This window comes from Apteryx mantelli, chromosome 3 (genome assembly GCF_036417845.1).
Source record: "Apteryx mantelli isolate bAptMan1 chromosome 3, bAptMan1.hap1, whole genome shotgun sequence".
NCBI classification, from domain to species: Eukaryota; Metazoa; Chordata; class Aves; order Apterygiformes; family Apterygidae; genus Apteryx; species Apteryx mantelli.
In genome coordinates this window covers 89390399-89403827 of record NC_089980.1, presented here as the reverse complement: position 1 = coordinate 89403827, position 13429 = coordinate 89390399, and the positions used below count along the sequence as shown (strand labels likewise).

General features: G+C 38.3%; 1 protein-coding gene across 1 annotated transcript in view; it reads left to right on the top strand.

The window, feature by feature from the left end:
- The first annotated feature begins 2634 nt into the window (after positions 1-2634).
- The window catches only part of CRYBG1 (crystallin beta-gamma domain containing 1), a 65806-nt gene continuing 55011 nt past the window's right edge, over positions 2635-13429 (top strand). The window contains exon 1 of the mRNA XM_013949011.2: positions 2635-2685. Within this exon, the coding sequence (XP_013804465.2) occupies positions 2650-2685 (36 nt within the window). The 5' untranslated portion in view covers positions 2635-2649. The remainder of the gene's footprint in view (positions 2686-13429) is intronic.

Sequence of the window (13429 nt, the reverse complement as noted above, 5' to 3'; positions counted from 1 at the left end):
CTGCGCTAACTGTCCATCCGCGCGCCCTTGCCCCATGGTGAATTGCTCTGCCATGAGTCGGGGCGAGCTGCTTTGCAGCTAGACAGGAATGGGAACGTGGACTTGGGCAGTTGCCGCAAAGTCGCTGCCTGCCAGGAGTTCACACCGTGGCTTGCCCTGTGGTAGCTGCTTGCATGCCCGTGCCTTGAGGCAGGATGTGTACTGCAGCGTTTCCCCAGAAAACTGCCTGGGATCATAAGCGAAAGCTTTTGGGGGACTGGTGATCTCAACAATCGGTAGCTTGTTGGGAGGAGAGACCCTTTCTCATATAATTTTAAATCGTGTCAGAAAGAGGGCATCTTCTTTCCCACTTGGAAATCCAGTGCGCTGCTGGGCATTCACCAGTGTATCGTCTTTGGCATGAAAATCTTCATGCTTCTTTTGTCAGCTCCAGTTTTTGGCTTGAAATTGCATCATTTAAAAAAAAGTTGTCAAGGGAAACAGTGGTGCTTCACTGTACTCTGAATGAACGGCTTCCTGGCTACAGCGCTGTGGATCTGGCAGCGCCCGGAGGTCTGCCAGTGACTCAGAAATTGAGGGCCCGTCCGCTAGTCCTTGGGGCCAACCCCTTGTGGCCAGCAGCAGGTCCATGGTGGTGGTGGGTCCTGAGAGGTCTTGCCCCCGTTGCTGGAAGGGAGCCAGCATGTAGCATTTGGGGTGAAGAAGCTTGGCACCAGCCAAATAGTGCCATTGCAAATGGTGGCTTCTCTTAGACTTTTAGTGGCACCTCAGCCCTTGACCACTCTTTCATCTGCTTCCTGCAGTGTGCCATGATTGTCTCCTTCTTCCCGGGACTTACACCAGTGAGCCTTCCCAGCCTCCTGCTGATCCTATATCATTTGTTCCACTGCACTGATAAAATCACTTGGTCACGAAGTTGATTGTCTTCTGTATATTGTTGCTCTCTTGAGGAGTCTTACAGAGGCCTCCAGTGTATATGTCAAACAGAGCAGGATGTGACAGAATCCTTCAGCATGAGATGAGCAATTGCTTAATGCGACTTTTGGGTTCTTTCCCACACAACGTGGAACCACCCCAAAGCAATCTCTGTTCGCAGAGGCCTTACAGACAACAGGCAGAAAATGAAAATCAGGACAGACAGCTTTAAGTCATCTATGGCTTAGAGAAGATAACTGGCCACTGAGAGCAGTGCATTTTATTCCTAAAAATCTCTGTCTTTCAAACTGGAGTGAGTTCAGTGTAGGGCCACCAGGACAGTCAGTCAGGGGCTGGAGCACTTGCCCTGTGAGGAGACACTAAGGGAACAGGGCTTGGCCAGCCTGGGGAAGAGGCAGCTTCAGGGGGACCTAACAGCAGCCCCCCAGCACCTACAGGGGGGTCACCAAGAAGATGGAGCGCAGGCTTTTCAGCGGTGCAGAGCAGGAGGACAAGAGACAACAGGCAAAAATTGAAACCTCAGACTGGATATAAGGAGAAACTTTTTCGCCATTGCCTAGAGAGGTTGTGCGGTCTCCATCCTTAGAGGTTTTCAAGACCTGACTGGACAAAGCCATGAGCAACCTGGTCTGATCCCATAGCTCACCTTGTTTTGGGCAGGGGGTTGGACTAGAGACCTCCTGGGGTTCCTTCCAAACTGAACTGCCCTATGATTCTATGAAAAACATAGTTCAATTTTGAAATAAAAAGATTAAAATACTTGAATTAAAAAAGCTGGATTTAAACAAATTGTTGAATATCCGAAGGACTAAATATTAAAAATGTCATTTTTTATCAACCTTCTTCATGAAACCTCATCTTTAGAGAATTCTGTATTCTTGCTACTTCGATTTTTCAGACAGTGAAATGAAATCCATTTTATACTATTGTATCTCATGAAGGATCCCAAGGAATAGGATGGTTGATGTTGATTTTTAGTATTTTATTTCTCTCTTAGGAAGGACTAAATGACATTTTCCAAGTTCTTTGGATTCTTTGAAATTGACTAAGCAAAATTAGGTCCACTGAGCTTTATTGTGACTTGCTAAAAATTAATGTATTGGGTTAAAGATTGTATACATTGTCATTGTGACAATATCTTCCCCAAGAAATTAATTTCTGTCATGTTAATTCAACTGATTCTTTCCTGTGACAACTTCCAGGAGGAAGGTGAGCAGAACGTGTGATGTAACGTAGAACTGTAAACCCCCTATGTTGTAATCTGCTGTGTCTGTAGAGGTGAAGCATCATAAGATAATAAGAGTAATTTTTCTGCCTTCTGACTCTGATGTGGTTACCCTGCTGAATATTGTATTCAGTTTTGGATGTTTCGTTATCAGGAAAAAGCTGGCAAGTTAGAATTTCAGGTAGCTAAAGAAGCTAGGAAGAATTAATGTCTAAATAAGAGCAGTGAATAAATTAGCTAAAAAAAGCTATAAACTTTAGAAGTATTGGAGGCCTGGAACCACTATGACAGGAGTAAATGGCTTGGTGTGTTTTCTCAGGAAATATGGCAGATATTAGCTCAGAGTTTATTTCACTAGAATGTATTAACTGAACAATGTTTACTCTCCTTTCAGGTACTATGATATATCAGGCACACGCTATACTGTTCGAGATAGCCAAATACCATCAGTAACCTGTCCAGACTCTTATGTTCTTCCAGCAATATCAATGTCTACTGCCTCATTACCAGCAGCATTGAGAAAGGTAAGAGAAAATTAAATATGCATGTATACATTATATATATATGTACACACATATATGTATATCATAAAGAGGATGACTGTTCTAAAAACAGAATTTAACACTAGGTATAATTGTAATCTTATTTTAAAAGACCTGTGTTTGAAGTATTGGAAAATTTTCAAATGACTATCATATACGGAAGTAAGGAAGGTACATAATGAATATGGCATGAACTGCCAACAAAGGAAATGGCTCGAGGAGATCTTCCACTTGCATTCACAAACCATATGGCTTTTTCCTTTTGTTCATAAAATATATATAAGCCAAAACAATAAAATAACCAGTATTTACACTTCTACAGCTTCTCACTTAACCTGTACTGTTTTCTATGTTGTTTTATTCCAGAGAAGGAGAAGTGGCTATGTATTCATTTTCTAATGTTCATTTACCTCATATAGTGCTACTCATTTGCTTGGCAGCAGCATTATTGCATGGAAGCAAGCTAGGGAAAATGCTGATTAGTTCTGTTCTAATGTGAGAACTTAGTTTCAGATTGCAGACAAGGTTGTGCAATGCCATTTTTGTCTTAATTTATTTCAGTCTTTCTTTTTCCATGGAGAAATACTTCTACTTTTTTTTCACGTTAACAGAAGTACACAGTAGGCCAGTAATTGAAAAAGCTGCTTTTCTTCTTGGTTGTGGAACTAATATTCATCTGAATATATTTGATGAGGGCTGTAAAAGAAACATATCTATTGTCTAGTCTGGTCTAGCCAGCAAATCGCACCTTCTAATTTCTATATGAAGTCTTTGGATCTAAAGCCTTCAGTTTTTAGCTGAAAACAGAAGTAATATAAACCCCAAACAACCCTTGTGATCTCACCCAGCTTCTTAGCTCGGTTGATATTGTAGAAACATGCCTATGAGCAAAGCTTAGTTCTTCACAGTTACGAAACACCAAAATGATGCAGTACTGTGATGGGATAAAATCTCTAGTGCTTTAGAAGCCAGCTGGGGACTTAGCTTTGCAGTAGACCAAATTGCTGTTCACTCTGTCACTGTCTTTGATGGACTTGGTCCTCCTTGCAAGGACTTCTCATCGAAAACTCAAACATCCAAATGCTTTTCTGGGGAATGTTAAGAATGGCAGAATTCAATTGGTTATTTAATGAGCTCTGCCTTGACATTTTGTTCCTCTTTTGGAATAAGTTTTTCATACTTGCATCTAATTTAAACCATTGTGTCATTCCTGTAACCTGGAACCAATCAATTTTTACTAAAAACATTAAAAATCCTTCAACTGAAGCATCCAAAGGAGTATCAGAGCAGGTCACATCATTTCATACTTTGCTGCATAACTCAAAGGTCTAATTGTGAGATAAATCAAGGAAAAATCAAGGAAAGTAATTTCATTTTTCATAGGAATCATTACGTGTGTGTGTGTGTGTGTGTGTGTGTGAATTCAGCAGATTCTTCTGTATTGGGATAATTTGCTATTGTGAAGAGTCACCTGCTGCTAATGGATTATGGGGATTGAGATTTAATGAAGCTCTGACTTCCCTCAGCATTTCTTGTGGGAGAGCAGTAGCAAACTGTTCATGACATAGAACATATGTTGTTTGCTCTAGGCTCCTGTCTGTCCTCTCTCTATGGAAATCTGTTCATATGCCTTTCAAAGGTGAATGTACTAACTAGAATCTTGCAGCCTAATTTACACAGCCTAATTTGTATTATCCTCTCTTTTTGCCTAATTTAGTTTATTCCCTTTACCTCAGATAATTAAGAGCTGACTGTAGCAATGACTAAAAGAGACAAGCTCTCCTGCATTCTTTTATTAATTAAACAGCCTTCCTAAGAAACCTCGCTTATCAGTCCCTGGAGCTTGTTAACATTTGGTTTGGTTTTCTAAAAAAACCCAGCATTTTTATTTTGCTGCTTTCCCTTTCCTTTTTTTGTAATAGTGATCAGTGACAGAGTTCACTTTCACCTAAACTCCCTTCCACTCTCAGCCAGTTCATGCCTACTAGTCAGCAGAAGATCTAAAATAGCCACTCCCTTAATAGTTTTCTTCACCTTCTGAAGAAGAAGCTGTCCCCAGCATATTCCAAGAACTTGTTGGACTGTCTCTGTCTTGCATTTCTTCTCCAACAACAACAAAAAAAATTAATTCCAAGAAGTAATTAAAGCCGACAGGTTCTGTCCTTTTGGATGCTTCTCTTGCTTGATCAAAAAACAGTCTTTTTCCCATCCAATTAACTAGCGTATAATAAACTTCTATCATAATATACCCTCTGTTTTCCCCTTTCATCTTCTTCCAGGGATGTTTAAAAAATCTTCATCTTACCTATTCCTGTACTTCAGAGCAACTATTCTTGATATACAGTACAACTTTGCTTCTTTTATTTATTTATTTATTTTTTGCTTGGCTTTCATAAATAGTGGTGGTAAAACAGGAGGAAATTAAAAAATGTTTAAAATCCCTTGTTTGATAGTGTTGCTCTATGATTAAATGCTGCATTGCCCAAATTATAGGGGTAAAACATCTCCTCTCACTACACCATTGTTTTAGAAATAAGCTACATCTTTCTATACCAGTATTGTGCTCTCATCAAATACCTGTGATGCTGATTCAGATGTATTTCAAATTGTGTACAAAGATTTCCATTTTTTTCCCTTTGCAAGGCAGTTTGGAATGTATCACTTTGATTTATTGTAAACTTCTGACTTGAACAGCTGAAAACGTCAGCTATATAACAATGAACAAGATGAGCTTTTTAAGTGCTCTTTTCAAATACATAAATAGCATATGCTCATTAAATCATGCAGGTAACTAGATCTATCACAAATTAATAAATCACAGAAATTACAAATATGTAACAGATGCTTTTATTTTCTTGACTTGTATGGTCTTTTTATATTCAATATGCAAAACATTTTTTTTATAGAAATGAAGTTTAGGAGTTTACCTTTTGTTATTTTGGCAACTAGAAGTTTGGCAACATACTTTTAAATACTAACCAAACAGAATCATTTCTAGATGTCAGTTCTGCAAAATACTCTATTTTTAGATTCCTAAAACATGTCTTACTCCTTTTCCTGAGTAACAAGTAATGCATTCTGCCTTTGGTAACATTTGCACAACCTGGTTCTGCTCAGTGGAGCTACATCGGAAGAGTATTTGTTGTCTTTGAGTTTGTTTGCAAATCAAGGCAAAATTAACTTGATTAGATTCCTATTTATACCTAGAATGTCTATGCAGACCCACATTTAAGATTATTTGAGCTCACATAGCCTACACTACATGAAGTAGATATCTATGGCCATCTTTCTTTAAAACTGATATGGCCAGCATTCTTACTATGAATGAGGAAACAACTTCCTTACTGTTTGATTCATTCAGTTTGCTTCAAAAAAAAAAAAAAAATCCATTTGAGGATTGCAGAAGTGATTTGTGAAAATGTGTATTTTGCAGTCATACAATTTCAATAGGGACAAAATGGATGCCACTACCAACTGAGAAGGAGCCCTACCTGTAATATGGCTAACTCGTATGGCCTTATGTATTGTGTAGCTACAGACAAATGGGCCTTACGATGATATGTTTCAGTATAGGTAGTTTAACTGAAAAGTATTTATTGCTGTAGAGAACAGTTTTAAGTTTACATTGACTTCAGCTGATAGTGAATGGAGTGAATTAGACATGAAAAGAGTTTTCTTTATCCTTCATTATTTATACACTTCCCGTTCACTATGAATAATAAACACAAAACCTCTAAACTTTAGAATACCAACAAAGAAATTGAGTCTAAATGTTTTTTTAACAGTCACAACTATGTGCTCACTTGCTAATCTCTCCTCTTTATATTCAGGTGTTGATTAGTCATTTTTTCAGACCTATAACGAGGTATCTGTCTAAAGGTTCTCAGGATTCTCCATCTAGATAAGGGTTCTCACACCTACTTGCTACGTAAACAGAACTGCTGCCTTGCACACAACGATTCAGTCCTATGACATGAATATTTAACTACGGAAACAGGGTGGAGTACTTCTAACACCAGGTGTGGCTGTGGAAGCCCATTTTGATTATGTGTCAAATTACTGGATTAAATGACTTTATTCTATCACTACCTTTGCCATATTCCTGAAACAGCAGATATGCAGATCGCAAATGCCTCCTGCTCTTTAACTCACCTTTCAAGATGATAGCTGGTCAAAGTCTAGGATTTTCTTCAGTTTAAGTTTCCTCATCTGCTTCTTTAATTTCATTTCTGCCTTGCTCAATGTGTAGCAAGACATCCAGCCCAGGTCCTCACACTGTTTCTCCTTACAGTGCTTTATTTTCTCAAGAAATAACAAAACCCAAAGTCTGTTTGTGATCCCACAAGGTTTCAAAGGTACCTTCTAGACTGATGTTTTAAACCATGGAGACCAAGTATTTTACACTCTCATTTAGTAAACTTCCAGTAACTGAGACAGCAGGTGAGCCCTTTTCCAGAGTAACAGACAGCAAAATTATCAGTTGTGGATAGGTGAGAGGAGCCTGCCTTGAGGAGAACAAGTCTTTGCCTTCAGGTTCACCACAATTTTCAACAGATAAGACCTTTCGGTGTTTAACCCATCTCCTCCCAAAACTTGAATCCAAGAGAAGAAAAGGCATCCTTCTGCTTGTAATCAAAAAGCCAAACAAAACCTTATAGCAAAAGTGCTACAAAGTAAGTCATGCGGGGGCCAAGAATATATGCTGGTATATTTTTTCTCAGGCATAAATTAAAAAAAAAAAACATTTTCAGGAAAGCACTAACCTGCTTTGTGCAAAGACTGAAGGGGAAAAGGGAAGGAGAAATGATACGACATTTTACCTGCATCTTTACCTGCTAAAATTATTGTCATTCATAGTGTGGAGAAGACAGCAAGGGTCACCAAATTTGGGCTGTAGGTCTCACTAGTCCCCACCTCCAAAGCAGACAAGCCAGTGCTACCCTTTGGGGCTTCCACACATCCTCTTCATCACCCCATCACCCTCTTCCCCCAGGCGTGTCTGGTCCACCTGAAATAATGGTAATGCTTTCTACCTCCTTCTTGGGTCTAACAAGTTGAATCATTTTCCTTTTATTCCGTTATGAATTCCCCTGTGTTACTGGGCAGATAGGTTCAAAATCTCTTGATAATTCCCCCAAAATGTTCTTCAACAAAGAGCTGGCATTTATTTACTCCCTCTTTGATTAGTCATGCTTATGTTCACTCCAGTAGGCCTACTTTCTAATCACATGGCTCCAGTGGTGTCATCCCTGCAGAGGAGAGAGTAGCCTCCCATGCTTTTAATTTTAAAGCTTAACTTTTAACCTCTTCAAATTAAATAGCCAGATCTGCCTATGACAGTCTTCTGCATGTTTGTGTGCCTCTAATGCACTAATTTATAGGAAGCCTGGAGAAATATATTTCTTTGGTTTAGATTGACCAAAAATATAGGAAGAGTGAGAGAGAAATTCTTACAGGATATATATAGGAATTTTATATATATATATATGTATGTATATATATACACATATGTATATATTCTTATATGTATATATGGCTTTAAGAAAATATGGGGGATGTTATCCATGAGCCATAGGTCTGGGACTGCTATCCTGATGTATTGGTATGAATCGAGGAGAAAGGTATAAGGAGAGAATGGAAAAAGATCAAATGTGATGAAGCATGGATCACATGAGAATTCTACATTATTTATCATCTGTGCAGCTTCTAATATGGATTTTAACAGGATGTAATTCTGCTGGCTGGCCAACACAGTAATTCCTTATTTTGGTTAAAAATGTCTAAGAAAACATGAGAAAGTTATAAGTTTATCTCAGTTGTTTTTTTTCTTTCATTCTATCTAAGTAATTTGTTTCTATTCTTAGGCTGCAACCACGCTGTGGTTTGAGCAAGAAAGTGATGTTAACAGGAAAAGAACACTAAAGTGTTTACTTTGAAATTCATGAAAAATAAAAATAAAAATAATCAAATTTTCAAACCAAACAAGTTGAGTAGGGTGGAGAGACGTGGGAAGGGAAAAAGAATGCCTCATTTTGTCTTAGCTATGCCAGCATTTCTTACATGGACAAAGGATTTATACTACACTTAGGAAATATTTAATTCGCTCTGTCTGTTCTTTAAACTTTTAAAGTTTTTATAGGATGCTTAATTCTGAATCATGCTATGTTTTGCAATAGTTTGAGATGATTAATCCTGAAATACTCTTTCAGAATGATTTAGCTGATAAAGATATAATTCATATTAAAAAATAAATAAATCCACGGCACCAATAAGGAGCAAACAGAATGAAAATAGTACTGAAATCATCATGTAAGCCAGAAAATACAGAACAGTTAAAAGCTGACCATTTAGGTCACAGTTATGTCCATCACAAACACATCTGCTCTAAGAAGCCTCTGTATTTTAAATTACTTTTAAATGCAGTGGTTGGTAAGTGAGTAGTGTCATAAATCACTAAGCTGAAATAATCTGGTAAAATGCCAAGCCTCGCAAAGTAAATGAGGATTGCAAGGGGGAATAAGTCAAAGATACCTTCTGTTGATGTGCTTTCTTTTAGCGAATAAAGAGCACAGTCTACGGAGAAATCACAGCCATGTTGAATACCGTAAGTATATTTGCCAGAAAGGGATGCTTCAGAATGATAGAGGTAACAGGTATTTCTCAGACAAAGCAAAAGTGGCCCAAATACCTACAGGCATTAGGTAACACCACCTGCTATAAAGAATCCACATGGAGGCCACTTCTTCCTAAGGAACAGTATTAACAGTTGAAGATTGAACTACATATTTGTTAATTCTTTCAGTTTTAATAACTTAGGGTGCTGTCTTTTAATATAAATATTTCTTAGTTTTGACACAGAAAACTATAAAAGTCACAAAGCCCCTATTCAAGCAATTGACTTTTAATAGTGCATGGTACCGGTAGGCCCTGTAGGGATGCTGCATGGGGCAGTGGGAGAGCCAGTCGTAAGTTAGCATGGGCAATGCTACGCCGGCTGACAGAACTCAGATATCATGTCTGCTTTAAAGGAAAAAAAAAAAAAAAGATAAACCTGATACGAATTGTGTACATCAAGCACTTTTGGTTTTGGGCTGCCTTAATTGCACTTCCATTGCTTTTTCTTGTCTGAGCTGTGTCAAGACCTAGATAAGAGAAATTATATGAGGAGGGAGAAGGGACATGGGTACCAGAGAGGGGAGACAGAAAAAATGGGACCAAAGCAAGCCAGAAAAACAAAGAAAGCACAATTAATTTTTTGCAGATTAGATTCACAGCAAATAGGAAAGCTACCAAAACCAAAAATTAATGCAGGAGTGTTCAGAAGAGAAAATAAGCTGTTTCCGTCATTTAAGTGTTTCACTTACCTGATGTCAGGAAAGCCACTGCCGTAGGCTTATGCTTCCTCTGGGTTTTACTGTAAGTTTAACTTATTTTATGTCTCTGGTTAAATGAAGCTATGATTCTGGTAATGGCATCCCCAGAAATTTAAGCCATGTGTGCTAGAATTTTTCTTTTTAACAGAGTAGTGATCTGTTTGGGCCCACCACAGAGTTAAGAATTACTGAGTTAAGAGTAACTATAGTGCTATAAGCCTTTAGTTAAGCGTTGCTCTGCCCAGATGTCCCAGGACATAGCAAACGTACCTAGCATTGCAGCAGAGGTGCCGTGGATACAAAACTATGATTCTTTCGTGGAAGAAAATGTTGTGTGCTCTCAAGTCAACCACATTTGTTAATAATGAAGTCAGAAGAATCCTGCAGCCAGTTATAAATGCACGGTTTTGCTTATTGTGTAGGCAGAGACCAAAATTCTGAGAATTCCAACTGTCAGAAAGCTTGGATACCAGGTGCACCATGAAATGAGCTGTTTATTATGATTTGGCTTTGTAACACTGCTCACTAAAGACTTGTTCATCGTTTTATCTTCCAAAAGTCATGAAATTTATGGGTAATTACAGCACAAGAGAAGGTTCTCAGCTACCCACGACAGAACCTCTCCAAGTATTGCTCAACAAAATTACTTCTCTGCTTAATAAAATACCGTTCTGCTGACTAGACTAAAGGCATCATTGCAATTTCCTTGTCATTCCACTTTTTTCCATATTCCCAGCTCATTACTCCTCTTATCCCCATTTGAACCACAAATTTATTTCTTTGTTAATTTAAAAAGTTTTCTTCTTCTTGCTACTTCCAACCTGGTTGAAGGCACCAACTCTTTTATTTCCTAAAAATAACGTCTTTAGGTTATGTCCAGTTCTTGAGGCTGGTTCTGAGAAACCTTGAAAACACCTTCCTCTCTTATATTTCTACTGCTGTCTGGTGAGGAGTTTACTTTTGAGCTGTAGCACAAGAGTATTTAAGCTGTGGTTGACTGCAGGTGTACAAGACTATAGCTGACAGCTAACATGGACCTTGGACAAAAAAAGACAGGAGGAAAGACGGTCATGGAGTTATGCAGCATTTTTATAGAAGGAACATAGTTTCTGGGATACTGGTATGAGAGAAATCAGCCCTGTACTCTGAGACTTTGGGATTTGAGATGGGAATGGATGCACTAAATGAGTCAAAAAGATTCACTCCCCTTTTTGTATACAAATAAATTTGAAAGCAAAATAGGAATGTCAGTAAATTCTTATTCTGACTGACATCTTTCAAGTACTCACAAACTTTATTATGGAGACTGAGTTTTTTTACAGGTAGTTAAAAGAAAAGTAACATTTATCAGACAGCTTACATTTATTTACTCTTGGCTGGCAACTTAAGACAGATGTCACTATGAGTGCTCTCCTGCCAAAACAGTTCAACATACCTACCTTGGTGCAGGATAATTATAAAAAGCTTACATCCTACTTTACATTAGACTTGCATCCTGCATAATCTTTGTGCTGAGCTATGTTTGGAGTTGAATTTCATCTGTTACTGCATGCTCCAAAAGTTTCCTAGTAATTTACATTTTTATGTAAGTCTGTGAACAAATTTAGAAGATGCGATGGGAGAAAGCATGTTTCTGTTTGAGATGACTAGTGACTGCTTAGAAGGCACTCGCATGAGCAATTGTCCTTGGTGTGTGGTGGTGCTGGGGTCTCCAGGCTTGGATTACTGAATAATCTACAGTCTATGCCCTAAGGAATGACAAAATAAAATATCATGCCATGGAGACATGAACTGATGCAGATAGCCACATACTCGGAATGGTGCCCCATCAGAACCAAGTAGCCTGGGCAAAGCAATGGACCATAAATGCATTGCAAAGCATTAAGGAAGTCTGTCGTCAATGATCAAACATGAACAATACATAAAGAGTCTGGCAACAGTGACAGGGGAGTGTGCCCCAGGTAGCCCAGCGTTATCAGTGGCCATCCTTTATCTGTCCCACCTTTGTGTATCATCATGCCAAACACCTAGCTACATAACATTTCAACATTTCACTAGTGTGTTGCTCATGCTGCTGTGTGACTCTTTCTTAGGATGACACCAGGCACTTTTCTGCCTTCTTCCCAAAGGGCTTACTCCTCCCTTTTCTTCCCCTTGATAGGTACCATCCTGTGAAATGGCTGTTTCAATCACTAGGGGTTTGCTTCTGGCCTCCATGCTAGGATACTGTGCAGTGATCTGTGTGGAGAGCTGTAGACTGCTTTACATCATGCTTTTCTTGTACCACTTCCACACTTGTGCAATGTGTTGGAATGTTTTTCAGGACTTTGGCAGCTAGCCATGCTCTCTCTTTGGGTGTAACCGTATTTCTATTTTGCCATGCTATGTGACCAGGTAGCTCAGCATACACACAGTACACCTGTGCACCCTCAGATCTGAGAAGATTGCAACATGAAGCTTTTAGTAATAGTTTACTCCTCCTGACCAGGCTTTTGTCACTTTATATGCTAAATAATGTATATGACAATAAGGAGTGTGTGTCTGTGTGTGTGTGTACACATACATGTGTAACTTAATGCACTGTAGTTCCAGCTACAGTATAATACTGGGTTTCCAAAGGGCAGACCTGAAAAATTTCATCTTTATGTTTTTATTCTCTTGAGAACTGAACTACAGTTAATAAAGTGGAACACTCCTTCTCTTATCCCTTCAAAAAAAGCACTCAATCTGCCATAGCTCAAGATCTCCAAAAGCAGAGCACAGTCCACTTTTATTAAAGAACTGCCTGAACTATTATTTGAGTAAGATTTAGAGATTCTAAAACAAAGGATTTTTTTCCTCCAATCCTACAAACTAGTTCTGTTCAGTAATTTTCAAAATCACATAAAGTAACATTTCAACAGATAAATTTTGAGTTAGTTGTGGTTGCAAACAATATCCAAAGATTTAAATAGAGTATGCTTTGGTCTACATATATTGCTTTTTATAATGGAACATGGCATCATACTTTCCTCTATATTATACCTTAAGACATGCAAATAAAAATATAACCTCTTTTCCCCTCCCATTTTTACAATCCCCCTCATTTTTCTTCTTGCCATTTTACAATTTGGTTTTTAGGGTGGTTTTACACTATATTTGCTGGAATATAGTGAATCATTGTCTGGGAGGAAAATAGGGATAGAATGGAGTAAGAAAATTGAAAAATCTAGCTGTTGAAAAGTCTGAAAAATCTGAACAAACCAAAGTGTAAATGTTTAGAAACCAGAATTTAGATAAAAAGAACATCAAGGTCTGTTTACTTGTTTGCATTTGTTCTAGAGAAACTAGTGATTTTTGAAGGCTTATCTGGC